Here is a 24,237-nt window from a genome sequence, read left to right on the forward strand (position 1 = left end):
CCGCTGCTCCCCTTCCCTTCTCTGCCCTTCCCGTCTCTTCTCCATTAGGGCTGTCTTACTTTCTTTACCACAGCCCTGTGTCCCTGATCCTCTCCGTTTGCACCTGACCCTCTGTCAGCACTTAGTCTGTGTCTCTGAAGATGCCTGTCCCATCGCTGGGACTAGCTTTCCCTGGCCGCTGAGTGCCGCCACTGGCTGGGTTCGAGTCCCACCCCAACCCCAGGTCTGGGACACTTTGGCGGGAGGGGTGGGGCGGGTCCCTCATCGGTCCCCGGTCTTCGCCCGCCCCGCCCGGCGCGTCTATATAAAGCGGGCGCCGCCAGAGCCCGGCGCTGCAGCCACCGCCACCACCGAGTCCCTCCACTCCGCGTCTGCCACTGAGCCCGGCCGAGCCGCCGCCGCCAGGTAGCCCCGGCTCCGATCCCCGCCCCGGGGAGAGCCAGGGAGGGGAGCGGCCGGGGCCGCGGGGACGGGGACTCAGAGTCTTGGCTTGGTAGCGGGACCCTCGACGCTAAGCCGCTCCCCACTGGGGCCCGGGGATTCCCCTGCTAGAAGGGCTGAGCCGGACCTCAGCGCAGCCGGGCGGTTCCTGGGATGTGCTTGCTGGGGGCAGGACTCACGGGGTCTGAGGGGCAGAAATCCCTCTTCTTCTTCGGGGTGGGGGTGGGGCAGCCTTTCACCTCCTGGCAGGGAATAGGACAGAGGCAAGGTGGCAGTGGCCATGGCCTCTCTGCCCTCAAAGTCTTAGGGGCAGGAAGGTGACTCCCTTCTTTGTCTCTCTGTCCCTGTCGCTGCTGTCCGTCTCCCAGCCTCTCCACCCCTGAGATGGTGAGTCTCCTGTGTCTGTGCCCCCCAAGACCCATGTTTCTGCTTTTCTTTTTTTTGTATAGCAGCCAGGGCTGGGTTGTAACCTGCCACCCCCAGTGCATGAGCTGATGCTCTAACCACTGAACTACAGGCGCCCAACCAAAGGCCCATGCATGTTTCTGGACAGAGGGAGAGCCCAGAGGGCAGTGATTGGCACTCAGGGGTCTAACCCAGAGGTTGCCCTGTGCAGACAGCTCAGAATCATAGCCAGCCCCCCTGCAGCCCTCACTCACCCTGTGCCACCAGAGAAACAGCCACTGTGCACCAGGCACTTCACCTCTCTCCATCAGCCCTGGGTGGTGGCAGTGACTAGGCCCCTTTCACACTCGTACATTTCACAACCTTTACTGAGTGCCAACCATGTGCCCAACACCATTCCAGATTTGCATGGAAGGGAATCTGCAGTCTGTGCCCCCAGGAAGCCACCTTCTAGGAGAGGGCACAAAGACACAGAGTTTGGCCCTGGTAACGTGGGGTTCAAGCCCAGGTTTGAGGCTCAGTGCTCTGCTATCCCAGACACAGCATGCTGTCTCCCAAAGACCAAGTGATTCTCTTAGTCCAAGCCTCATCAGCACTCCTGGGATGATGGGACAAGGCAGGCACCAGGCAACCACGAGGCCCAAAGAGACATCACAACTTGCTCAAGGTAGCTGAGCCTGTCCCCTGGAGGACAGGACCAGCTTCCAGGCCTGTCCAGATCAGGGGGCCACAAAGAATCAGAATCAGTTCACATTGCGCCTCCCAGCAGTCCCGGTGGGAGTCAGCAGGAGGGAGAGGTGTGTTAGACTTCACCCAGAGAAAGCATGTCCGTGGCTCAGAACACTTGAGAAGGCAGGCACGGGCACAAGGCTGGGTGCACAGAAGGTCTCCAAAGCTTGCTTGGAGATGACAGTGAAACATCTACCTGTGTAGATGTTAGCAAACTCCATGCTGGCAATTGGGTCACTGAGGCCTAGAGAGAAAATGAGCAACCCAAGAGTGATTGCTGGGTTAATTCATCCATCTATTTCTTCAGTCAACAAACCTTTATTGAGCAGCGACTGTGCCAGGCGCTGTTTTAGGTGCTGGGGTTGCTTTGATGAGCAAGACAAACTCTGCCCCTGTGAACCAAACTAAGCTGGACCCCAGGGTGGGATAGGGGGTGAGTGGTCCAGCCAACAGGACACTACTTTCTGCTCCCCTCAGGGGGGCACCACACAAAACAGTCTGCAAAGCACGCCCACCTATATGTTCACAGGGACAAGCCTTCATCTCCCAGCCCAACTCCTTCCTCTCCTTGTCCTTTGGATGGCATGTGCCCTGAACATAATTCAGGTTGGGAGAGTGGGGGCTTTACACCTTTGAGTGACTTCATGTGTCCCTTTGCACATCCTGCCCAAGACCCACCACTTCTGCCCCCTCAGCTCTCCCTGGATCCACTGAATCCCAGGTGGAACTATCCTCTGGGCTCCAAGGACCTGGAGGAAGAGGACCCATGGGGAGGGGGCTCTGGCCTGCCACCCACTGGCTGCTTCCCTGGTTCCTGGCACCAGGATGTGGGCCTGGACTGCAAGGGTGCCCCCGAAGGGGCCAAGGCCCGGGCCTGGACTGCCTACTACTACCACCTCCTGCAGAGCTGTCTGCAGCAAGCTGGCCTTCCGGAGACCCAGGACCGCAGCCAGGTGCCCCGCACAGGTGCCTGAGGGCTCCATGGAGGGGGGCATCCTGGGGACAGGGAGGGGTCCTCAGCCTAGTCTGCTTCCCCACCCTGGTCAAGGTCAGCCCCTTTCCCTAGGCTCAGGTTTCATCTGAGGCAGTGCCAGGCAGCCCATGCAGCCCATGCAGGCAGGCATTTTTTTTTTATAGGGCATCTGACACCAGTAAGGTCAAGGGTTGGGATCCCTGCTCTCCTCTACCTCCTCCCCATGAAGATCCAGCTCTGGGACTTATGAACTGTGTTCTGAGGCACCAAAGCTTCTAAAGAAGTGTCTTGGGAGCTGCCATGGAAGCAGCTTGCAGTTGGGACTCCAAGATTCTCTCCCTGTTTTATAAATCAGGTGGCCATAGCTGATGAGTTAGACTCCTTGGGAATCACAGATTTGGTCCCATTGTACAGACTGGGAACTCTGGCTTAGAGAAACAGTGACTTTTCCAAGGTCTCACAGAAAGTCAGAGCTCAGGTTAGAACCCAGGTCCTAGGCTACCCAGCCAGCTACAGAGAGAAGGGGCCAGCCTCAGAGGACAGGACAGGTGGGCAGCTCCCTGTCTTCTGTATGCTTCCCCTCTGATCCCCAGGAGGACCCAGAGTTCCAAGGGTGAGGGTAGGGGCTTGGAAGTGGGGGAAAGTGGGCAGAAATACAGCAACAGGAGCCTCTGGTGAGCTTGGCAATATTCTCTTTTCCCGAGGCTGTCCTGGGGCAGAGGTGACCTTGTGCATTCTGGGATCCCCAAGCACTTTTCTGTCCGTGCTGCTGGAGGGTGGGGTCCAGAGCCCGGGTGAGTCTGTGCCCAAGTTCCCCCACCCCCTCATGCAGAAAGGGCAGTCCTGCCCTAGCTCAGCCACATCCCAAAATACCCGCCAACCCTGGCAACATTCCTCTGGACCAGCTGCCATACTGAGTGGGGGTGGGTTCTGGGAGCAGCTGCCCCCTATTATACAGGGGCCCAAGCTGGAGGTGGAGGGCATAGGGACATTAAACCTCCCCTGACCAGCCACCTGCCTCCCTCTGCCCACAGGAAATATGCTCCTTTGCTTGTCCTCTGCGTGGCTGATGAAGGTGCCAGCACCCGGGCAGCCGGGTGAGGCAGCCCTACTGGTCTCCAAGGCTGTGAGCTTCCACCCAGGGGGTCTGACGTTCCTGGATGATTTTGTCCCCCCACGCCGTGTAACCTACTTTTTGGCAGGCATGGGGCAGGGGCCTGGCCGGGGCAGGGAGGCTGCAGAACTTGCCCGTGACCTGACCTGCCCCACAGGAGCTTCAGCCGAGCTGGCCCGGCTGCTGGAGGACCGGCTGCTGACCAGGCAGTTGTTGGCCCAGCAGGGCAGTGTGGCAGTGCCAGCCACCCTGGCTTTTATTTACAAGCCGCTGGGGCTGCTGCAGGAAGGGGACACCAGCCCAGGCCTACGATTGGTAGAGCTGAGTGGCAAAGAGGGCCAGGAAACGCTGGTGAAAGAGGAAGTAGGGGCCTTTCTGCACTCCGAGGCCCTGGGTGATATCCTGCAGGTAATGGGGTCCTGCCAGCAGGATGCTAGCAGGATGGGACCTGGGCACGGTTACCAAGTCCTGTTGGGGAGCTGCCCCTACCTTTTAGCCCTACTGCAGACCTGAAGCCCCATCTCTAAGGCAACTCCCTGCTGTCTTACCTCAGTTTACTCCTTGCCTCTTGTGGTGTGAGCATCCCATCCTGCAGGTACATGAGGTGGTGTCCAGAATGTTCCTTTCCTTTCCCTGCTGCAGGTGGCTGTGAAGCCAAGTGGCTGGCGCTGGCGGGGGCGGCAGGCATTGCATCTGCACCAGCGGGTAGAGCCAGGAGCAGTGGTGGACACTGTGTTGGTGCTGCTGGAGCAGCTGGAGGAGGAAGAGAGCATCCTGGTGGAGGCTGTGTGCCCACCTGCCCAGCTGCCCTTCCCAGGTGAGAGCCACCTGGGGTGGCCAGGGGAGGGAGCTGGGTTTGGCCTCCTGCTTTCTCTGTGCTGAGCTTTGACCTCTCCATCATCCCCCAGGCAGCCCCTCACCTGGGCCTGAGCTGGCTGTGCGTATCTGTGCTGTGGTGTGTCGGACACAGGGCGACAGACCCCTGCTAAGCAAAGTAAGCGTGATCCAGGTCCGGGTCATAACCCTGCCACCACACTCAGGCCCACTGATCTGACAAGGGCCCCTTGGCGGTCTCTGGGCAGAGGAAACAAAATCTTTGAGGGAATCTTCGTTGCCTCTGGGGCGACTCCCAGGTCTAACATCTCTTCCCTCTCTTCTAACCCTGCCAGAACTCTTTCCAAATCAGAAGCCCCTGCTTGGGTACCAGGGCCTATGCTCAGCTCAGCCCCATGCCATTGGTTCACAGGGCCTGGGGGCTGAATTTTCCTTCCAGGGAGCTTCTTCCCACAGAAGAGGCTGCCCCAGTTTTGTTTTTGTTTTTTTTTTTGAGTTTTACTTTGTCACCCTCGGTAGTGTGCTATGGTGTCATAGCTCACAGCAACCTCAAACTCTTGGGTTCAAGTGATCCTCTTGCCTCAGCCTCCTGAGAAGCTGGGACTATAGGTGCCTGCCACAATGCCTGGCTATTTTTTTAAAGATTTCTCAGGCCAGTCTTGAATTCCTGAGCTCAAGCAATCCACGGGGCTTGGTCTCCCAGAGTGCTAGGATTACAGGCGTGAGCCACTGCACCCAGCCTTGCCCCAGGGTTCTTGATAAATATCAAGCATCTGGAGCCCTTTAGGAGAGGCCTGTTAGCTGGGAGCTCAAGAATGTTTAAGGAGGCGGCGCCTGTGGCTCAAAGGGGTAGAGCGCTGGTCCCATATGCCAAAGGTGGCAGGTTCAAACCCAGCCCTGGCCAAAAACTGCGCAAAAAAAAAAAAAAAAGAAAAAAAGAAGGTTTAAAGACCTTTCTAAGTACCCAGCTTGGAGCCAAGCAGAGAGCAGGGATTCAACCCTGCTGTGGGGGAGCTAAGTGGAGTAGGGGAGAGGCATGCAGTGGAGATGCTAGGGCTCTGGCTAGCAGGGTGCCAGGCTAGAAGCAAGCCTGCTTAGAACCCCCAGCTGTCTGGAAGCCTGGGTAGAACCCCTGAAAGTCTGGGGAATGCATCAGCTGTGGCAGGGGAGAATGATTTGTGCAGTTTAAGACACACCGAAGAGGCTGGGCGCAGAAGCTCACACCTGTAATCCTACCACTCTGGGAGGCAGAAGCGGGTGGATCATTTCAGCTGACGAGTTCAAAATCAGCCTGAGCAAGAGTGAGACCCTGTCTCTATTAAAAATATAAAAAACTGACAGCGCCCGTGCCTCAGTGGGTAGGGCACTGGACACATACCCTCAAGCTGGTGGGTTTGAATCCAGCCTGGGCCAGCTAAGCAACATGACAACTGCAACAAAAACATAGCTGGGGGCGGCGCCTGTGGCTCAGTCAGTAAGGCGCCGGCCCCACATACCGAGGGTGACGGGTTCAAACCCGGCCCCAGCCAAACTGCAACCAAAAAATAGCCGGGTGTTGTGGCGGGCGCCTGTAGTCCCAGCTACTCGGGAGGCTGAGGCAAGAGAATCGCTTAAGCCCAGGAGTTGGAGGTTGCTGTGAGCTGTGTGAAGCCACGGCACTCTACCGAGGGCCATAAAGTGAGACTCTGTCTCTACAAAAAAAAAAAAAAAAAAAAACATAGCTGGGTGCTGTGGTGGACGCCTGTAGTCCCAGCTACTTAGGAGGCTGATGCAAGAGAATCGCTTGGGCCCAAGAGTTTGAGGTTGCTATGAGCTGTGATGCCATGATACTCTACCGGGGGCAAGAAAGTGAGACTTTGTCTCAAAAAAAAAAAAAATATATATATATATCTATATCTTTAAAAAACTTGGCAGTACCTATAGCTCAGTGGGTAGGATGCCAGCCACATCCACCTAGGCTGGCCGGTTCAAACCCAGCCCTGGCCAGCTGAACAACAATGGCAACTGCAACAACAATAAAAAATAGCTGGGCACTATGGCGGGTGCCTGTGTTCCCAGCTGCTTGGGAGGCTGAGGCAGGAGAGTCGCTTAAGCCCAGGAGTTTGAGGTTGCTGTGAGCTGTGACCACATAGCACTCTACCCAGGATGACATAGTGAGATTGTCTCAAAAAAAAAAAAAAAAGGGCGGCACCTGTGGCTCAGTAGGAAGGGCGCTGGCCCCATATACTGAGGGTGGCAAGTTCAAACCCAGCTCTGGCCCAACTGCAACAAAAAATGGCCAGGTGTTGTGGTGGGCACCTGTGGTCCCAGCTACTCAGAAGGCTGAGGCCAGGAGAGTCACCTAGGCCCAGGAGTTGGAGGTTGCTGTGAGCTATGATGCCACAGCACTCTACTGAGGGCAATAAAGTGAGACTCCATCTCTAAACAGAATAAAACAGGCCCGGCAGCTAGGGCACAGGGCACATACACTGGGTCTGGTGGGTTTGATCCAGGCCTAGACCTGCCAAACAACTACAAACAAACAAACAAACAAACAAACAAAAAAATAGCTGGGCGCCTGTAGTCCCAGCTACTTGTGAGGTCGAGGCAAGAGAATTGCTTAAGCCCAAGAGTTTGTGGTTGCTGTGAGCTGTAACGAATTCTACAACATCCTACTGAGGGCGACATAGTGAGACTCTGTCTCAAACAAACAAACAAACAAAAAACTACCCTGGTTTAGTGGTGGGCGCCTGTAGTCGCAGCTATTCAGGAGACTGAGGCAGGAAGACTGCTTGAGCCCAAGAGGTTGAAGTTGTTGTGAATTATGATGATGTCACAGCAGTCTATCAAGGGTGACAGAGTAAGCCCCTGTCTCCAAAAAAAAAAAAAGACACAGTGAAGGATGGAGCTTCTTGAGTGTACAGTGAGGCCTGGATCTTGGCAAAAGGAGAGGTGTGCATGTGGGCATGTGGGGGGAGGCTCCTCCTGGGCCAGCCACCTGAGCTGCTCCCTGCCGCCCAGGTGGTATGCAGTGTGGGCCGCGGGGATAGGCCATTGCGACACCAGAACTCCCTGCCGAGGACATTGGAAGTGGCACTGGCCCAGTGCGGCCTAGGCGAGGCGGCGCAGGTGGCGGTCTTGAGGCAGCGCGTCAAGGCTGCGGCTGAAGACGCGCTGGCCGCGGTGCTGGCCCTGGAGGCCGGCCTGAGTGCCGAGCAGCGAGGTGGGCGCTGGGCCCGCATTGACTTCCTTGGTGAGTGCAGGCTGTGGTGGGCGCCTGGGTCCAGGGCCAAGGGCCGTCCACGCTGAGACAGCGTTCCCCGCCCGGCCCAGGGGTGGACTTCGCGCTGACAGTTGCCGGCCGCGCGCTGACCCCCGTGGCCCTGGAGCTGAACGGCGGCCTGTGCTTGGAGGCGTGCAGCGCACTCGAGGGGCTGTGGGCCGCGGGCCGCCTGGGACCGGCGGCCGACGATGCAGCAGCCGCGCCGCTGGTGGAGACCATGCTCCGGCGCTCGGCGCACTACCTCATGGAGGGCAAGCAGCTGCTGGTGATCGGCGCGGGCGGCGTCAGCAAGAAGTTCGTGTGGGAGGCGGCGCGCGACTACGGGCTCAAGGTGGGCGGGGCCCCAAGTCCCAGCCCGCAAGGTGGAAGCAGGACCTAGGGGCGGGGCATGGGGCGGTGTGACCTTGAGGCGGGTCAAGCAGCGGTATTGGGCGGGGCATCTAAGCAGGGCGAGCCAAATCCCAGGCGCAGGGACCGGCCCAAAGACATCCTGGGCTATTCTAGTTTTGCCCCACCAGGTGTGAGAGGCCCTTTGGGAGGGTGTGGAACCCTCCAAGGAAAGAAGGAAAGAGGGACCCGGAGAAGATGGGCCGGGCGGGGAAGGGTGGGGGAAGTTGAGGGACAACGTTAGTGCCAGAGCTGGAGCCTTGAATGCCAGGCTAAAGGAGTTTGGCTCTGCCCTGGGGAAAGGGCGAGCCCTTTGAGGTTGAATTCCTCTAGAGAGTCAGCACCCAGGGCCCTCGGAGGTTATAGATCCCGAATCAAGTTCACAGCAGTAGCTTCACGTTACAGAATTTGGAGCGATCCTGGCAGGTAGATACTCTTGTTCCTATTGAACAGATAAAGCCGAGGGCTTAACGGGCTGGCTCTAATGTTGGGTAGTAGCCTCTGCTCCCCGCTCCCACAGTGCAGCATGCCCTGCGGAATGCCATCTTGCAGCCGTCCCCCATCTCTTTGCTTCCTGCGTTGCAAGTATGTTCACGCACTCCACTCCTGATGCTAAGTGTTACAGTGCAGACAGCCACCCTCCCACCCCTGCCAGCCCTCTTCAGTGGCTGTCCTGCCTTGGGCGCCAGAAGCTTTTTGTGTTCCGCTAGTGGGCAGTAAGCTTTGACGACAACTTCCAGTGTCAGAATACGTGGTGTGAATGACAGCCAAACCATAGTTTCTCTACTAGTGCCCTGGCCAGTGATGCTGCCTGTAAAAAAGCAACCACTGAGCCCTCTCTCACCTGCCCCTCTGCCCTCCAGTGCCACCCACCCACCTCCTGTGGTTGCCTGTCCTTCTCGAACTCCTCTTTCCTCTGGGTGACTCTCCTCAGCTCTCAGCTTAAGCATTGCATCCTCTGGGATGCCAACCCTCCCTCTCAGGCTGGGTTAGGGGTCCCACCTCTGCACCTTCCATTTATTCAATTGATCATCAGCAAATATTTGTTGAGCACCTAATGTTTGTGAACTTATCTCTCTGGAGGGGCAGGAGGGCATCCTACACCCCATTGTATCTCCCCAGTGCTCAGCACCGCCCTCCTGTGGTTTCTGCAGCTGCACCTGGTGGAGTCAGACCCCAACCACTTTGCATCCCAGCTGGTGCAGACCTTCATCCACTTTGACTTGACGGAGCACCGGAAGGATGAGGAGAATGCAAGGCTGTTGGCTGAGCTGGTGCGGGCGCGTGGCCTGCAGCTGGATGGCTGTTTCTCCTATTGGGATGACTGCCTGGTGCTCACAGCACTGCTCTGCCAGGAGCTGGGTCTGCGCTGCAACCCCCCAGCTGCCATGCGGCTGGCCAAACAGAAGAGCTGCACCCAGCTGCACCTGTTAGACTGCCATGGCCCACCCTGGCCTGCACCCTCCCTTCATGCTGTGGCCTGCTGCCCGCTGGAGAGTGAGGCTGACATGGAGAGGGCTGTCCACCAGGTTCCCCTGCCAGGTGTCATGAAGTTGGAGTTTGGGGCAGGTGCAGTGGGAGTGCGGCTGGTGGAGGATGCGCCACAGTGCCATGAACACTTTTCCAAGATCGCCCGAGACTTGCAGGGTGAGGCCGACCACCCAGGCATTGGGCTGGGCTGGGGCAATGCCATGCTACTGATGGAGTACGTGGAGGGCACTGAACACGATGTGGACCTGGTGTTGTTTGGTGGGCGGTTGCTGGCTGCCTTTGTCTCTGACAATGGCCCCACGAGGCTGCCTGGCTTCACTGAGACAGCTGCCTGCATGCCTACTGGGCTGGCACCGGAGCAGGAGGCGCAGATGGTGCAGGCAGCATACCGCTGTTGCCTGGGCTGCGGGCTGCTTGATGGGGTCTTCAACGTGGAGCTCAAGCTGACAGGGGCTGGGCCTCGGCTCATCGAGATCAACCCCCGCATGGGCGGTTTCTACCTACGCGACTGGATTCTGGAACTCTATGGTGTGGATCTGCTGCTGGCTGCTGCTATGGTGGCCTGTGGCCTGCGGCCGGCCCTGCCCACCCACCCACGTCCCCGTGGCCACCTGGTAGGTGTCATGTGCCTGGTGTCCCAGCACCTGCAGGCCCTGAGTTCCACTGCCAGCCATGAGACCCTGCAGGCCCTACACGACCAGGGCCTGCTGCGTCTCAATATGCTAGAGGAGGCCCTGGTGCCTAGAGAGTATGAGGAACCCTACTGCAGCGTGGCATGTGCTGGGCCTAGCCCTGCTGAGGCCCGCCTCCGCCTGCTGGGCCTCTGCCAGGGCCTGGGCATTGATGGGCCCAACTACCCTGTTGCCCACTTCTTGTCTCACTTCAAATAACGCTGGGGCCAGGAGGCAGGGGTGCAGTGCCGGGAAAGGGCTGTGGTGCCCTCTGCTCCCTGTGCTTTCCCCAGTCCCAGTCTGGCCCACTCTGACACCTTAGATCTGTTCCAGAGCAGCAGGTCCATTTGGCATCAAGGGTTCCTAGATGCCAAGACCACAAAAGCAAGTATCGGGGGACTGCTGGGGGCTTTTGTCTTTCCAAAGGCTCCAGTCCAGCTCACAGCTTTGGTAGGAGTCTAGCCTGGGAGAAGTGACAGCAGCTATACACGCACACTACCCCCACCTCCCCAGATGGAAGTGGGCCCAAACCCAGCCACTCTGCCCATCCCTCCAGGTCTGTTTCTCTTCCTGCTGCCTACCAGAGGGAGAGCCTGGCTGGGCCCCTGGCCTTGGACAAATCCCAGGAAAACTGGAAACTAAAGACCTTGTCCTTCTCTTACCCAAGTTCCAGGATAGTGATAGACCCTGTTGAAAATTTTCATCAATGTCCCACCTGCCTCATTTGGCTTGAGTAGTAAAAGCAGGTGACTGTGTTCAGCAGTAATCATCTCCCCTCTCACCTCCAGTCAGTTGCTGTTGCCCACATTCTACAGATGAAACAGGCTCAGAGAGGAAAACTGATTGCCTCAAGGTCATACCATAGTGGATGGGTGGTCGTGGGACATGATGCAAGATTCAGGTTCCTGGTTTTTTTTTGCAGTTTTTGGCCGGGGCCAGGTTTGAACCCACCACCTCCGGTATATGGGGCCAGGGCCCTACTCCTTTGAGTCACAGGCACTGCCCCAGGTTTTTGTTTTGATTATGTCTTCTATGCCCACTCAGCTTTTAGGCCCTCCTCACCTCCCTCCTTCATTCATAAGTAGTCCTGAGATGTGTGAATACCTCCCTGCCACATGCCACGCTCCTTCTCCTAGCTTCAGTGCTTTGGCCTCTAGCACGCTAACTAGCATTGGCAGAGGAGAGTCTACACTCCCTAATTCAGGAAATGCTGCTTTGAGAGCTCTGTCTTTGTGCACATAGGAGCTATGAGCAGTTCCCTAAGCATTCCTACCCAAATAAAGGCTTGTGGATTAGTGAAGTGTCCGGAGTCTGGGATAGGTTCTCTTGATTGGACAATTCTTCCCAGGCTCAGACAGATAGAGAGTAAGGGAGGGTGAAGGGAGAGGTGAGTAGAGGATACCTATAGCATCTGGAGCTGAGGGGAAACCACCTCGCTGTCCAGACACCTGTCCTGCCCTACACCTACATCAGGACCCAACCTGACGATCTCCTTAGGTCTTTTGGTGGAATTACAACCAGAGTGCTTCAGCCAACCACATACCCCTCAACCTGCTTAAAGACCCCTAAATTTTGTCCATCTGAGTTCATACCCAGCCTTCCTTGTGTAACCTGAATGCACATCTACACAGCCTCCAGCAATCAGAACTCACACCCTCAAGCTCTGGTCTGCCCGAATTTACCCCTACATAGTTCCAACCAACAAGAATCCAGGCCTAATCTAAAGCCCTAGACCAAGACTGCATGTGTGGAACATGCCTGTAGTCCCAGCAACTTGGGAAGCTGAGGCAGGAGCATATCTTGAGCCCAGAAGTTCAAATGAGCTATGATTATGCCTCTACACTCCAGCTTGGGTGACAGTGAGGTGGGATAGGAAACCCCCTGAAATCATCCCTTGCCCTTGCTTGAAAGAAGGAAGTAAAGTAGCTAAAATAAAAATTAAGGAACAAGAGCAGCCACCAGTGTGGCACTGCAATTATTGCCTGACCCATTGTTCAGAGTAAAATTGTTTTCTTACCCAGACTTGTGATCTGTGACTGCTGTAACTACAAGTGCTGTAATGCTTTTTGCTTCTGTAACCGATGACGGAAAGTCGGTTGCTTGCTTGCTGGCTGGACTGCACGTAACCCCCTGATAGTATAAATAATTTACCCTATATAAATCCTTCCCTTCTCATGGCCTGTGCTATTCCCTCTGTATCCACATAGAAGGACAGTCAGTTGGCCAACCTAATAAAGACTCCTAAAATTGGCTTTAATTAATCGATATCTCTGGTGGTCCTTTAAAATCTCGCACTCTGTAACAACAGAGTAGGTTTGACATGATTATTCATTATTACAACAAAGTTGTTTTTTTTTTTTTTGTAGAGACAGAGTCTCACTTTATGGCCCTCGGTAGAGTGCCGTGGCCTCACACAGCTCACAGCAACCTCCAACTCCTGGGCTTAAGCGATTCTCTTGCCTCAGCCTCCCGAGTAGCTGGGACTACAGGCGCCCGCCACAACACCCGGCTATACAACAAAGTTTTTTTTAAACAGAGTCTCACCATATCTGCCTCCATAGAGTGTGGTGGCGTCACAGCTCACAGCAACGTCAAACTCTTGGGCTTAAGCGATTCTCTTACCTCAGCCTCCCAAGTAGCTGGGACTATAGGCACCCACCACAACACCCGGCTATTTTTTTTTTTTTTTTTTTTGCAGTTTTTGGCTGGGCCGGGTTTGAACCCACCACTTCTGATATATGGGGCAGGTGCCCTACTCACTGGGCTACAGGCGCCGCCACCAACTCCTACCTGCCCGGCCTATTTTTTTTGTTGCAGTTGTCATTGTTGTTTAGCAAGCCCAGGCCAGGTTCAAACCTGCCAGCCTCTGTGTATGTGACTGGTACCCTAACCACTGAGCTACAGACACCAAGCCACAACAAAGTTTTATTTATTTATTTATTTATTGAATTTTGCTTTCAACTGGTTTTCACTCATCTTAGTTTGAAATTTTTGGGGTTTTTTTAGAGACAGAGTCTCACTGTACCGCCCTTGGTAGAGTGTCATGACGTCACACAGCTCACAGCAACCTCCAGCTCCTGGGCTTAGGCCATTCTCCTGCCTCAGCCTCCCGAGCAGCTGGGACTACAGGCACCTGCCACAACGCCTGGCTATTTTTTTTTGTTGTTGTTGCAGTTTGGCCGGGGCTGGGCTTGAGCCCACCACCCTCGGTATATGGGGCCGGCGCCCCACTCACTGAGCCACAGGCGCCGCCCTTTAATTTTTTTTTTTTTCTTTTCTTCCTTTAGCGATTGTCTTGCCCTTAGCCTCCCAAATAGCTGGGACTACAGGCGCCCACCACAACGCCCGGCTTTTTTAGTAGAGATGGTGGTGGGGGGTGTCTCACTCTGGCTCAGGATGGTCTTGAACCTCTGAGCTCAGGCAATCCACCCGCCTCGGCCTCCCACAGCGCTAGGACTATAGGCGTGATCCACCACGCCCGGCCCTCACCCTGTCTTAAGGGTGTCTTGAACGTTCATATAGGCCAGGTGTGGCAGCTCGCCTGCTAAATTACTAAATGTGCTTAAATTGACAAGCGAGCAAACTCCAGCAAAACCTATATTTGCAGTTGGATCAATCAATCAGCCCCAAACCCTTTAGGACTGGTACCTGGCAACAGAGAGCTAATCAGCCAGCAAATGATCTGATTTGCGGGGTCCTTGATCGAGAGATACTTTAGGCCTTTCCTGATGCATCCGCCTCCTTTTCAGGAGCCAAGAGGAACGCGATTTGCCTCTGGTCACCCAGCCAGCCCAGCAGCGCCCGGCTCCGACAGGGCTGGGGATTGCATTCACATTCACACACTCCCGACTCCGCCGCATCCAAACTCAGACTCTCTTCTCTAGTAGAATACCTTGGAGAAATAAACAGAAACAAGCTGAAACGCTTCCCAGACCTAAGGTAGCGGTGCTGGGAAGACAGGGTTCAGTTGAAAGGGGGGTTCTGCAGGCTGGGCTCATCCGTGTCTGGACTACAACTCCCGAGAGGCCTGGCGACGCCCTGAGAGACCTTCCGGAGGCGGAGCAAAGTCCTGGCGTCAAAGGAGCGCGCGGCCACTGTCGCAGAGTAAAAACGTGTAGACATGCTGGGACTGTCAGTGAGAGTCGGGCTGGGACTGGCAGTACTGGCCCAGGGGCCGGCGGGCTGGCGCCGCCATGTCGGCGGTGTTTGATCTGGACTTGGAGACCGAGGAAGGCAGCGAGGGCGAAGGCGAGCCAGAGTTCAGCCCTGCGGTGAGTGCTGCGCCGGGCGAGACTGGATCTCGGAACCGATGCTGTCACCTGGCTGAGGCCGGAGCTGCGGCAGCCTCAGCCGGAGTGGGCTCCGATCCTTCTCAGATTCCTGCCTCTGTTAAGCCCCCAGATCTGACCCCGACCTCACCCCGACCTCTCTTCCAGCCCCCCAGCCCTTTCTCCTGGTTCTCCCTTTTTTTCTGTCCTCCGCCACGTCTTCCCAGTCCTTGCCTGTCCTCTGCCAGCTTCCATACCTGACCGCTCCTCTCCTGGGCCAAGAAGTCCATCCTGCTGGCGGGGAGGGAAAGGTATCTTGGCACCTCCCTTGGCTCTTATTCCTCGGTTTCTCACAGGATGTGTGTCCTCTTGCCGAGTTGAAGGCGGCTGGCTTGGAGTGAGTGAGGGTCGTGTTGGGGGAGGGGGAGATGGAATGGGCAAGGGGACCTGGGGAGCGCTGAAGCCTTGCCTTCATTAACTTTTTTTTTTTGCCTTCATTAACTTCTTGTGTCCACAGGCCTGTGGGACATTATGAGGAGGTGGAGCTGACTGAGACCAACGTGAACCTGGGCCCTGAGCGCATTGGGCCCCATTGCTTTGAGTTGCTGCGTGTGCTGGGCAAGGGAGGCTATGGAAAGGTAGCAAAGTGTTCTCAAAGCGAATTAGGGCTGGGCAGGGTGGCACACGCCTGTCATCCTAGCACTCTGGGAGGCTGAGGCAGGTGGATTGCTTGAGCTCAGGAGTTTGAGACCAGCCTGAGCAAGAGCTAGACCCTGTCTCCACTAGAAAAACTGTCCAGGTGTTATGGCAGGCGTCTGTAGTCTCAGCTCCTAGGGAGGCTGGGACAAAAAGGATTGCTTGAACCCAGGAGTTTGAGGTTGCTGTGAGCTATGATGATGCCATGGCACTCTACCCAGGGCAAGACAGAGTTGAGATTCGGTCTCAAAACAAACAAAAAAATTAGACTTGTAAATCAGCAGAGTCTCTAATGAAATTCAAAGCTAGGAAAATAGAGAAGGGTAGGGCAAATCCTTTTGAATTGGACTTAAAATATTGACTGCCCCACCCTGGTGGGGCCTCAGCTTCTTAATCCCACTGATAGAGCATCAGGGTGGGGCTTCTTGAAGATAGGATGTAGGAGGAGGGAAGTTGATCCTGTCTCCCCTGCCCTACAGGTGTTCCAGGTGCGAAAGGTGCAAGGTACCAACTTGGGCAAAATATATGCCATGAAAGTTTTAAGGAAGGTGAGTCATTTGTTTGGCCAAAAATCCTGAGTGGCTGCCATTCCCAATATGCTTTGGGAAGATAGCAGTGAACACGACAGAAAAGACAGTACCTGTCTTTGGCATTTCCTAGTTTATTGCCTATTGTGATACATGTTGTTTTGCAGTAATTCTCAAATAGGAGCAGTTCTGTCTCCCAAAGAACATTTAACAATGTCTGGATACATTTGTGATTGTCAGGACTAGAGAAGGTAGTACTGCTGGCCTTCGTTGGGGGCCAGGGGTGCTGCTGGACATCTCACAATGCACAAGACAATCTCCTACAACAAAGAATTGTCCCGTCCAAAGTGTCAGCGGTATGAGACAAAGTCTCAATTTGTCACCCTGGGTGGAGTGCCGTGGCATCATAGCTCACAGCAACCTCAAACTCTGGGGCTCAAGCTATTCTCTTGCCTCAGCCTCCTGGGTACCTGGGACTATAGACACCCTCCACAATGCCTGGCTATTTTTTTGAGATGGCGTCTCACTGTTGCTCAGACTGGTCTGGAACCAGTGAGCTCAGGCAATCCACCTGTTTTGGCCTCCCTAGTGCTGGGATCACAGGCTTGAGCCACCTCGCCCAGTTGATTTTTTTTTTTGAGACAGAGTCTCACTTTGTTTTTTTTTTTTTTTTTTTTTTGTAGAGACAGAGTCTCACTTTATGGCCCACAGTAGAGTGCCATGGCATCACACAGCTCACAGCAACCTCCAACTCCTGGGCTTAAGCGATTCTCTTGCCTCAGCCTCCCGAGTAGCTGGGACTACAGGTGCCCGCCACAACGCCCAGCTATTTTTTGGTTGCAGTTCAGCCGGGGCCGGGCTTGAATCCGCCACCCTCAGTATGTGGGGCCAGCGCCCTACTGACTGAGCCACAGGCGCCGCCCCAGAGTCTCACTTTGTTACCCTGGATAGAGTACTATGGCATCATAGCTCACAGCAACCTCAAACTCTTGGGCTCAAGTGATCTTCTTGCCTCTGCCTCCTGTGTAGCTGGAACTGTAGGCACCTGCCATAATGCCTGGTTGGTTTTTTTTAGAGATTGGTTCTCACTTTTGCTCAGACTGGTCTTGAACTTCTGAGTGCAAGCAATCCACCTGACTTGGCCTCCCAGAGTGCTAGGATTACAGGCATGAACCACCACGCCCGGCAAAGGTGTCAGCAGTATTGAAGTTGAGAAACCCTATGGTAGAGGATAAACCAGTTCCTGAAAAGGATGACTACTGCCAGCACAGAGTTATGGAGCAATACAATGGAGGGGCAGGAGATGCAGAGGGTAAATGGCTGGAAGGACTAAGTAGCTCTGGGTGCCCCAACTTCTGATTCCTGCATCTCCAGGCCAAAATTGTGTGCAATGCCAAGGACACAGCACACACACGGGCTGAACGGAACATTCTAGAGTCAGTGAAGCACCCCTTCATTGTGGAACTGGCCTATGCCTTTCAGACTGGTGGCAAACTCTACCTCATCCTTGAGTGCCTTAGTGGTATGAGTGTGGGCCCAACCAGAGGTGTGGGTTGGGGGCCAGTACAGGAAGTGCGGGAAAGCCCTGAGAGGATTGGTTATGGAGAATGGCTGGGGACTCCTGTAAACCCACCTGTCCATCTGTCTGTCCATCTGTCCCTTCATTGATTCATTGATTCATTCAGCAAACATCTGTCCAGAATTTACTGTGTCCTTCACCTGTGTTGTGGGTGGATGGGAATGGTGGGAGTTTGTGTGGAAGTCTAGAGGGTGATGTGTCTATTTCTGCTCCTTGCATGTCCTGTTCCTCTCCCCTGTGTGCCCTGAATCCAGTCAGTTTCCAAATCCAGCTAGTCTACTCTGCAATGTCCTCTATTTCTTCCACTGTCTCAGGGACAGGGAGGAGGGTGGACAGCAGTTTCCTAACTGGACTTGCAGTCACTTGCTCACCTGCTTTGTCTCCTCCGCTAATTGATGGGGTCATCCTCCTAAAGCATGGCTCCTCCCAGCACTTCTGCTCAGAGTCCCATGATTCTGACTGCCCAGATTAAGCTTAACCTCCTTGACTGCTGTCCCCTGCTCACCATGAAATGATCCAGGCCTGCTTTTCCTGCCTACCTCGAATGCACCAGATGAGCCTGTGAGCTTCTGCCTCTGCACTCTGCATTCCCTCCCCTCCATCTCAGCATCCCTTTAAAGCCCCAGTGCACCTGCTTTCTCTGTTCTCTTGTGTTGGGATTCATTGTTTTCTCTCTCAGCTCCCCTGTGAGGAGTTAAGCTCTCATAGCTGCTGTTGTGGTGTGGCATGTTAGAGCAGTTGTGTGCATGCCTGTCTCCCCAGTGACTGAGTGTCCTGAGGGCAATGGCTGGGTCTCTTCATCCTGTCCCCAGCTTCATCCAGCACAGGGCCAGGTACCGAGTAGGCGTGGATAGATGTTTGCTGAATTGAATCCCCACGGCAGCTCTGTGAGGCAGGTAGGGTGGGAATTATGAGCCCCACTTTTCCCAAGAAGAAACCAAGACAGAGCGCAAAGGGGTTTGGGCCCAGCACATGGATGCTGACCTGTTTGTGTTGCAGGTGGTGAACTCTTCACGCATCTGGAGCGAGAGGGCATTTTTCTAGAAGACACAGCCTGGTGGGTGTAATTCCTGCCACTCTCCTGAGGGGCACCAGGTCCCTGCCCTGCCCCCCACTTCACCCTGTTCTGTCTCTGCAGCTTCTACCTGGCCGAGATCACGCTGGCTCTGGGCCATCTCCACTCGCAAGGCATCATCTACCGAGACCTCAAGCCCGAGAATATCATGCTCAGCAGCCAGGGTGCGCGCTGCACACGTGGCCTCACATTTGGCCACAGTCTGTGGCTGGGGCTAGGTAGTCTTGTGGATAGGGCCTGGGCCTTGACCTGCAACGTTCTTCCTTAGGCCACATCAAACTGACAGACTTTGGACTCTGCAAGGAGTCGATCCATGAGGGCGCTGTCACTCACACCTTCTGTGGCACCATTGAGTACATGTAAGTGGCACCTGGCTGGCCTAGGGGTTGGGAGAACACCCAAAGAGGGCCTGAACTGAATGACAATTCCCCCAGGGCCCCTGAGATCCTGATGCGCAGTGGCCACAACCGGGCTGTGGACTGGTGGAGCCTGGGTGCCCTGATGTACGACATGCTCACTGGATCGGCAAGTCCAGCCTCCTGGGGTGGGAGGATGGGTAGGGATGGGGGAGACCCTCCTGAGCAGGAGTGGCAGGAGGCCTGCAAGGCTCCTCTTAACCGTCTGCCTCCTCCAGCCACCCTTCACTGCAGAGAACCGAAAGAAAACCATGGATAAAATAATCAAGGGGAAGCTGGCGCTGCCTCCCTACCTCACCCCAGATGCCCGGGACCTTGTCAAAAAGGTGGGGTTTTCTCCTGCCCTGGGTCAGATCCCCCATCTCTGCTCCTGGGCCCTACCAACCACTTTGCATGTGTGCCTGAGCCTCTCAGCTGTGGGGAAGCCAGCACTACCCCATCTGTACAGTTTGCCTTTGGGGGTAAAAGAGCCCTTGCTTTGGGGTTTGAGATGCTAAGCCCAGGCCTCAGCTCTGATCCAGACCAGCCTGCCCTGGGACCAGTTCCTAGCCTGTGAGCTAATTAGCAGAGTGTTGGTGATGAGCTGGCTACTCAGTCATTGGAGGGGCCTGCATCGGAGGTGTAGTGGAGGAAGGACAGGTGCTTAGTCTCGATTTGGAATCTCATAAAACATCTTGGGTCAGGCTCGGCGCCTATAGCCCAGCGGCTAGGGCACCAGCCACATACACCAGAGCTGGTGGGTTCGAATCCTGCCTGGGCCTGCCAAACAACAATGACAACTACAAACAAAACATAGAAAATAGCCCAGTGTTGTGGCAAGTGCCTGTAGTCCCAGCTGCTTGGGAGGCTGAGGCAAGAGAATCACTTAAGCCCAAGAGTTTGAGATTGCTGTGAGCTGTGATGCCACAGCATTCTACCAAGGGTGACAAAGTGAGACTCTGTATGGAAAAAAAAAAGAAATTGGGTCAGTACCAGGAAGTAGAGGCCTTTTTGCGAATGCTTTGTGGAGAAGGTTTCATTGGACCAAGCCTTGAAATTCCACAGGGTATCAGTAGGTGGGGGCCACACACAGAGGTACCCTGCCCCATCTTACCTTACCCCACCACAGGCAACCCAGGGCCGCGAGGAGACATAAGAAGTGCCTCCCCCAGGCCTTCATTCTCTGCTCTGTTTCTGCAGTTTCTGAAGCGGAATCCCAGCCAACGGATTGGGGGTGGTCCAGGGGACGCTGCTGATGTGCAGGTGAGTCTGGGAACACAACTGGGGACAAGGCTGAGCCTCCAGGGTGGCCGGGTATAGAGGCAGTGGTCTAGGACACAGCAGGGTATTAAGGGAGCCAAGGAGGGCGGGTGGACTGTTGGCAGGTTTGGGGCATTCTCTACCCACAGAAGCACCCCTTCTTCCGGCACCTGAATTGGGATGACCTCCTGGCTCACCGTGTGGACCCCCCTTTCAGGCCCTGTCTGGTGAGTGGCATTCCCATTGGTGGCAGGTAGAGGATCCACATCTAGGGTGCCCTCTGACCGTTTCCCACTTGGGTCTGCCTGCAGCAGTCAGAGGAGGACGTGAGCCAGTTTGATACTCGCTTCACACGGCAGACACCAGTGGACAGTCCGGATGACATGGCCCTCAGTGAGAGCGCCAACCAGGCCTTTGTGGTGAGAGTCTGGGGCCTGGAGCTTACAGGAGCAGGGGAGGGGTTGTGGTAAGAGAATGGTGGACACTTGAGTGTCACCTGGCCCTGCATCTCCCTGCAGGGCTTCACATATGTGGCGCCCTCTGTCCTGGAGAGCATTAAGGAGGGCTTCTCCTTCCAGCCTAAGCTGCGCTCCCCAAGGCGCCTCAACAGCAGCCCCCGGACTCCCATAAGGTACCGAGGGACAGAGGACAGTGTGTGGCTGGGATGGGGACTGTAGTGGGCAGGAGGTCAGCTCTTGCCTTGGGCTGCCTTGGCCAAATCTCTTAACCAGTGTCAGCTTCAGGCCTCGTCTACCATGGGGACCTCTATCCTTGCACACCTGCGGCTGGGACTGCTTGGATGGGACTCAGTGGACCCTACAGCCTGTGCAGCCAGGCACATGGCGAGTCTATCCTCACTGACCTGGGGCCAGCAGGTCCTGGCAGGGCTCAAGAGGCTCTGACTTTGCCTTGGTTTCCCCTGCAGCCCCCTCAAGTTCTCCCCCTTTGAGGCCTTCCGACCCAGCCTGCCAGAACCCACAGAGCCACCTCTTCCTCCACTGTTGCCACCACCGCCACCCTCAAGTACTGCCCCCCTCCTCATCCGTCCCCACTCAGGGACCAAGAAATCCAAGAGGGGTCGCGGCCACCTTGGACGCTAGGAGGATAGATGAGGACAGCCATTGGGGGCCTTCCCTGCAGGCTGTGAGGGCAGTAGGACACGGCCAGTCCCTGAGACCTGGGAGTGGGTTGAGAGTGAGTGTGTGTGTCTTTGCCAGGGGTGGCCATGCCCCTGAATCATGAGCATGGAGGACTGCGGGCACAAGGGCTCTGTTGCCTCCAGCCTCACATTTACCTGTGCCCTTGGGGAATTAAAGGATTGAATCATGGCACTGACTTGGTTTTCTGGCTGGACTCCTGGTGGCCAGGAACAGGAGGGGGAGCTCTTGCTCAGGAAGAAGGGGTCGCTATAGGAGCACAGGACCACAGGGCTAGAGGGTTTTATTTCAAATGGCTGCCCAGTGACTGTGAGGATGGGAGGCCTTCCTGTAAGGGGGTAGGATGCACAGATTTGGGGATTGGTGATAGATGACAGTCGGGGATGTGCCATGTGGGGTGGAAGCTGTGGCCAGCCATGGTAGCTTGGGAAGCAGAGGCACTGTGAATGGCTGTGACCGGGATCAGACACCAAGACTGGCTCCTATAGTGCCGTGACATGGAGGCCCTGCCCCGCTGCTGCCCCGGCGCTGTCGTCCCAGGCTGCGCTGCCAGCAAAGGCGTGCAGGTCACTCAGAAGGGCCTCAGCACTGCCCCCTGAGCCCTCCCTCCCTGGGGAGCTGAGGTCCATGCCTGCCTCCACATCACTGTCAAGTGCTTCCTCAACCTGCACTGGGACCTGCTTTGGGCCAGGCACCTCTCCACACAGCTGCTGTCCTTGGGGCTCAGCCTGCAGGCCGCCATCTGAGATGTAGTCGTCATCCACATCCTGCTCATCCTCCTGCGGCTCTGGGTCATCATCTGGTGGCCCCAGCTCTGTTCGGGCCCGAAGCCAGCGGCCTGGGGGGCTGGCCCAGAGCAGGCGGCAGGTGCGGCCCCACAGCGCAGCGCCCAAGCGGGCTGGGTGGTAGTAGCCCCCCGAGTCGTGGCTGAGGCGGTGCCAGGCCAGTGCCAGGCCTGTGGCCAGCAGCAGCAGCAGCAGAAGCAACAGGACAACCGTGATGGAGCTGGAGCCCACGCCATCCTCAGCATCACCACCGGAGCCCAGGGCCCCTGGCAGGGCCAACAGTGTCCCAAGCCCTAGGGCACAGGGCAGAGCCTGTAGGAGACAGGCAGGGGCTCATCACCTGGGGCGGGTGCTGGTGGGGGGCAGGCCCCGTGACCAAGAGCACTTGACTTTCTTCTCTGAGTGGGTCCTCTTAGGCAAAACAGGGACAGTGAAGCAGAAAAGCCCAAGTCCTTATTTGGCAAACAGGCTCTGGCCCTGTGAAATCAGCCCCCACTCTTACCCCTGCTGCTCTGCAGCCTCTGCCCTGGCTGTTCCCTCTGCTTGAAATGTCCCACCCCAAGGGCCCCACGTGCATCCCCTCACTTTGGTTCAGGTATTGCCTAAAGTGAGGTCTAACCTGACCTCAGTTACCACCTGATGTTTGTCACTGCTGCCCACCTGCCTAGCACACTGTACACCCCCCCCACCGTCAGACATCTCCCCACCTGAATAAGCTGCAAGAAGACAGGGATTTTTTTTGGGGGGGGGGTGTCCAACACCAAAAATGATACCTGGCAGAGTAGGTGCTCAGTAAATACTGGTTGAACACCTGAATCTGCCTGCTTGGGTGAGGGGAGATGGAGGGAAGGCAGGACCCCCAGGCTGGTGTCAGGGCTGGTTCTTCCCAGGTGCAGGAGGGAGGGTCCTGAACTAAACCGGAGACCACTATATCTTCTGCTTGACCAGTCCCACGATGCTCCCCCCACCCCCCGCCAGCCACAGGGCTGCCCCAGCTGCAGTTTCCGTTCCACTCCCTGTCCCTGAGGGCCTCAGGCGCACAGGGCCAGGGGCCCGGGAGGCGGGTGCAGCTGCCAGAGGAAGTCTGCGGTTGGAACAAGCTAGGTGGGGGTGTTGTGGGGGGAAGGGTGCCGATCTCGGCCTTACCCCCCACGAGGTGTTCTGCCCAGCTCCAGGGGCATTGAGTTTCCTTCACAAGAGGAGCAAGAGCAAGTAAGAGCAATCCCAGGGACCTTGGGGGCCAGGCCTGGCACTGGGGGTCATACCTGGGAGCTGAGCTCTGAGGTGAGGAAGATCCAGCCTCTGCCCCATGCTTATCCTAGGTCTCATCTCTGCCCCAGGGCCCCAACAGCTGCTTCCTCAGCTCCAGCTTAGTTATCCCAGTCCGAACCTGCATCCCTGCCCCAAGAATCCAGGGTCTCCAGCACTTACCATCGGTGTAGCAGCCCCTCTGTGCTGGCGCCCACCTCCAGCTCTGGTCACGTTGAGAACTGAGTTCTCAGCTCTCAACTGCAGCTAGGGGTGACTGGATGCTTCCGCTTCCTGCCCGCAGCTCCCCACCCACTCCATGCCACAGGACCCCAGACAGGGCCTGGGCCTCTCAGGACCACCCTGAACCATGCCAAGCTCTAGTAGGTCTCTGGATGAGACTGGGGCTGTGGGGCCCATAACCAGAAAAACTGGGCACCCAGCTGAAAGTGGGACACAACCTTGGATGTGTCTAGGGGTCTGCCTCAGTTTCCCTGCATGATGTAACTTGGAGCAGCAGTGGCTGTGGGGCTGTTTGTGGCCCCTAGACCTCTTTTTTTGTTTTCTTTTTTTTTTGCAGTTTTGTTTTGTTTTTTCTTTTTTTGCGTTGGGGCCGAGTTTGAACCCACCACCTCTGGCATATGGGGTCAGCGCCCTACTCCTTTGAGCCACAGGTGCCGCCATTTGTTTTCTTTTTGAGACAGAGTCTCATTTTGTCACCCTCAGCAGAGTGGCAAATTCTTGGGCTTCAGTAATTCTCTTGCCTCAGCCTCCCAAGTAACTGGGACTACAGGCACCTGCCACAATGCCCGGCTGTTTTTCTTTTTTTTTTTGAGAGATGGGTCTTGCTCTTGCTTAGGCTGGTCTCAAACCTGTAAGTTCAGGCAGTCCACCTGTCTCGGCCTCCCAAGTGCTGGGATTACAGGCGTGAGCCACGGTG

The 24,237-nt window shown here is 56.0% G+C and overlaps 3 protein-coding genes across 15 annotated transcripts; 2 read left to right on the top strand and 1 right to left on the bottom strand.

Moving 5' to 3' along the window:
- Window positions 1-334: 334 nt before the first annotated feature.
- On the top strand, window positions 335-12,570 carry CARNS1 (carnosine synthase 1). Of its 6 annotated transcripts, none has more exons than XM_053561461.1 (10): window positions 335-405; window positions 810-828; window positions 2,271-2,541; window positions 3,253-3,342; window positions 3,583-4,070; window positions 4,305-4,479; window positions 4,571-4,656; window positions 7,497-7,728; window positions 7,809-8,089; window positions 9,300-12,570. In XM_053561461.1, the coding sequence occupies exons 2-10, from the start codon at window positions 826-828 to the stop codon at window positions 10,524-10,526; spliced, it is 2,853 nt and encodes a 950-aa protein (XP_053417436.1). In that variant the 5' UTR covers window positions 335-405; window positions 810-825; the 3' UTR covers window positions 10,527-12,570. The 6 variants fall into 6 exon arrangements, with proteins under 6 accessions (XP_053417436.1, XP_053417440.1, XP_053417439.1 ...); XM_053561464.1 differs by having other exon boundaries at window positions 371-405; window positions 2,248-2,541; XM_053561465.1 differs by lacking the exon at window positions 2,271-2,541 and having other exon boundaries at window positions 345-405.
- Window positions 12,571-14,384: 1,814 nt separating this feature from the next.
- RPS6KB2 (ribosomal protein S6 kinase B2) lies at window positions 14,385-21,435 on the top strand. Of its 8 annotated transcripts, none has more exons than XM_053561484.1 (15): window positions 14,385-14,578; window positions 14,932-14,972; window positions 15,093-15,213; window positions 15,751-15,819; window positions 17,173-17,320; window positions 18,377-18,434; window positions 18,516-18,616; window positions 18,721-18,811; window positions 18,887-18,977; window positions 19,087-19,194; window positions 20,048-20,110; window positions 20,233-20,334; window positions 20,419-20,526; window positions 20,686-20,738; window positions 20,839-21,175. In XM_053561484.1, exons 1-15 carry the CDS (start codon window positions 14,501-14,503, stop codon window positions 20,966-20,968), a joined length of 1,362 nt encoding a protein of 453 aa, XP_053417459.1. In that variant the 5' UTR covers window positions 14,385-14,500; the 3' UTR covers window positions 20,969-21,175. The 8 variants fall into 8 exon arrangements, 7 of the variants coding, with proteins under 7 accessions (XP_053417459.1, XP_053417458.1, XP_053417457.1 ...); XM_053561483.1 differs by having other exon boundaries at window positions 14,387-14,578; window positions 21,033-21,435; XM_053561482.1 differs by having other exon boundaries at window positions 14,387-14,578; window positions 20,626-20,738.
- Window positions 21,436-21,530: 95 nt separating this feature from the next.
- Window positions 21,531-23,592, bottom strand: PTPRCAP (protein tyrosine phosphatase receptor type C associated protein). The gene is made up of 2 exons (XM_053561489.1): window positions 23,481-23,592; window positions 21,531-22,361 (listed from the first exon to the last, which is right to left on the bottom strand). The coding sequence occupies exons 1-2, from the start codon at window positions 23,481-23,483 to the stop codon at window positions 21,747-21,749; spliced, it is 618 nt and encodes a 205-aa protein (XP_053417464.1). The 5' UTR covers window positions 23,484-23,592; the 3' UTR covers window positions 21,531-21,746.
- Between the last annotated feature and the right edge of the window lie 645 nt (window positions 23,593-24,237).

This window comes from Nycticebus coucang, chromosome 14 (genome assembly GCF_027406575.1).
Source record: "Nycticebus coucang isolate mNycCou1 chromosome 14, mNycCou1.pri, whole genome shotgun sequence".
NCBI classification, from domain to species: domain Eukaryota; kingdom Metazoa; phylum Chordata; class Mammalia; order Primates; family Lorisidae; genus Nycticebus; species Nycticebus coucang.

Bases quoted from the DNA above. Each gene is read 5' to 3' on its own strand.
- RPS6KB2 (XM_053561478.1), top strand. From the start codon at position 14,501: ATGTCGGCGGTGTTTGATCTGGACTTGGAGACCGAGGAAGGCAGCGAG. The intron at 18,435-18,515 runs GTGGGTGTAATT...CTGTCTCTGCAG, and splicing joins TTTCTAGAAGACACAGCCTG to CTTCTACCTGGCCGAGATCA. The intron at 18,617-18,720 runs GTGCGCGCTGCA...GTTCTTCCTTAG, and splicing joins TATCATGCTCAGCAGCCAGG to GCCACATCAAACTGACAGAC.
- CARNS1 (XM_053561460.1), top strand. From the start codon at position 2,160: ATGTGCCCTGAACATAATTCAGGTTGGGAGAGTGGGGGCTTTACACCT. The intron at 4,071-4,304 runs GTAATGGGGTCC...TCCCTGCTGCAG, and splicing joins CCCTGGGTGATATCCTGCAG to GTGGCTGTGAAGCCAAGTGG. The intron at 8,090-9,299 runs GTGGGCGGGGCC...TGGTTTCTGCAG, and splicing joins CGCGCGACTACGGGCTCAAG to CTGCACCTGGTGGAGTCAGA.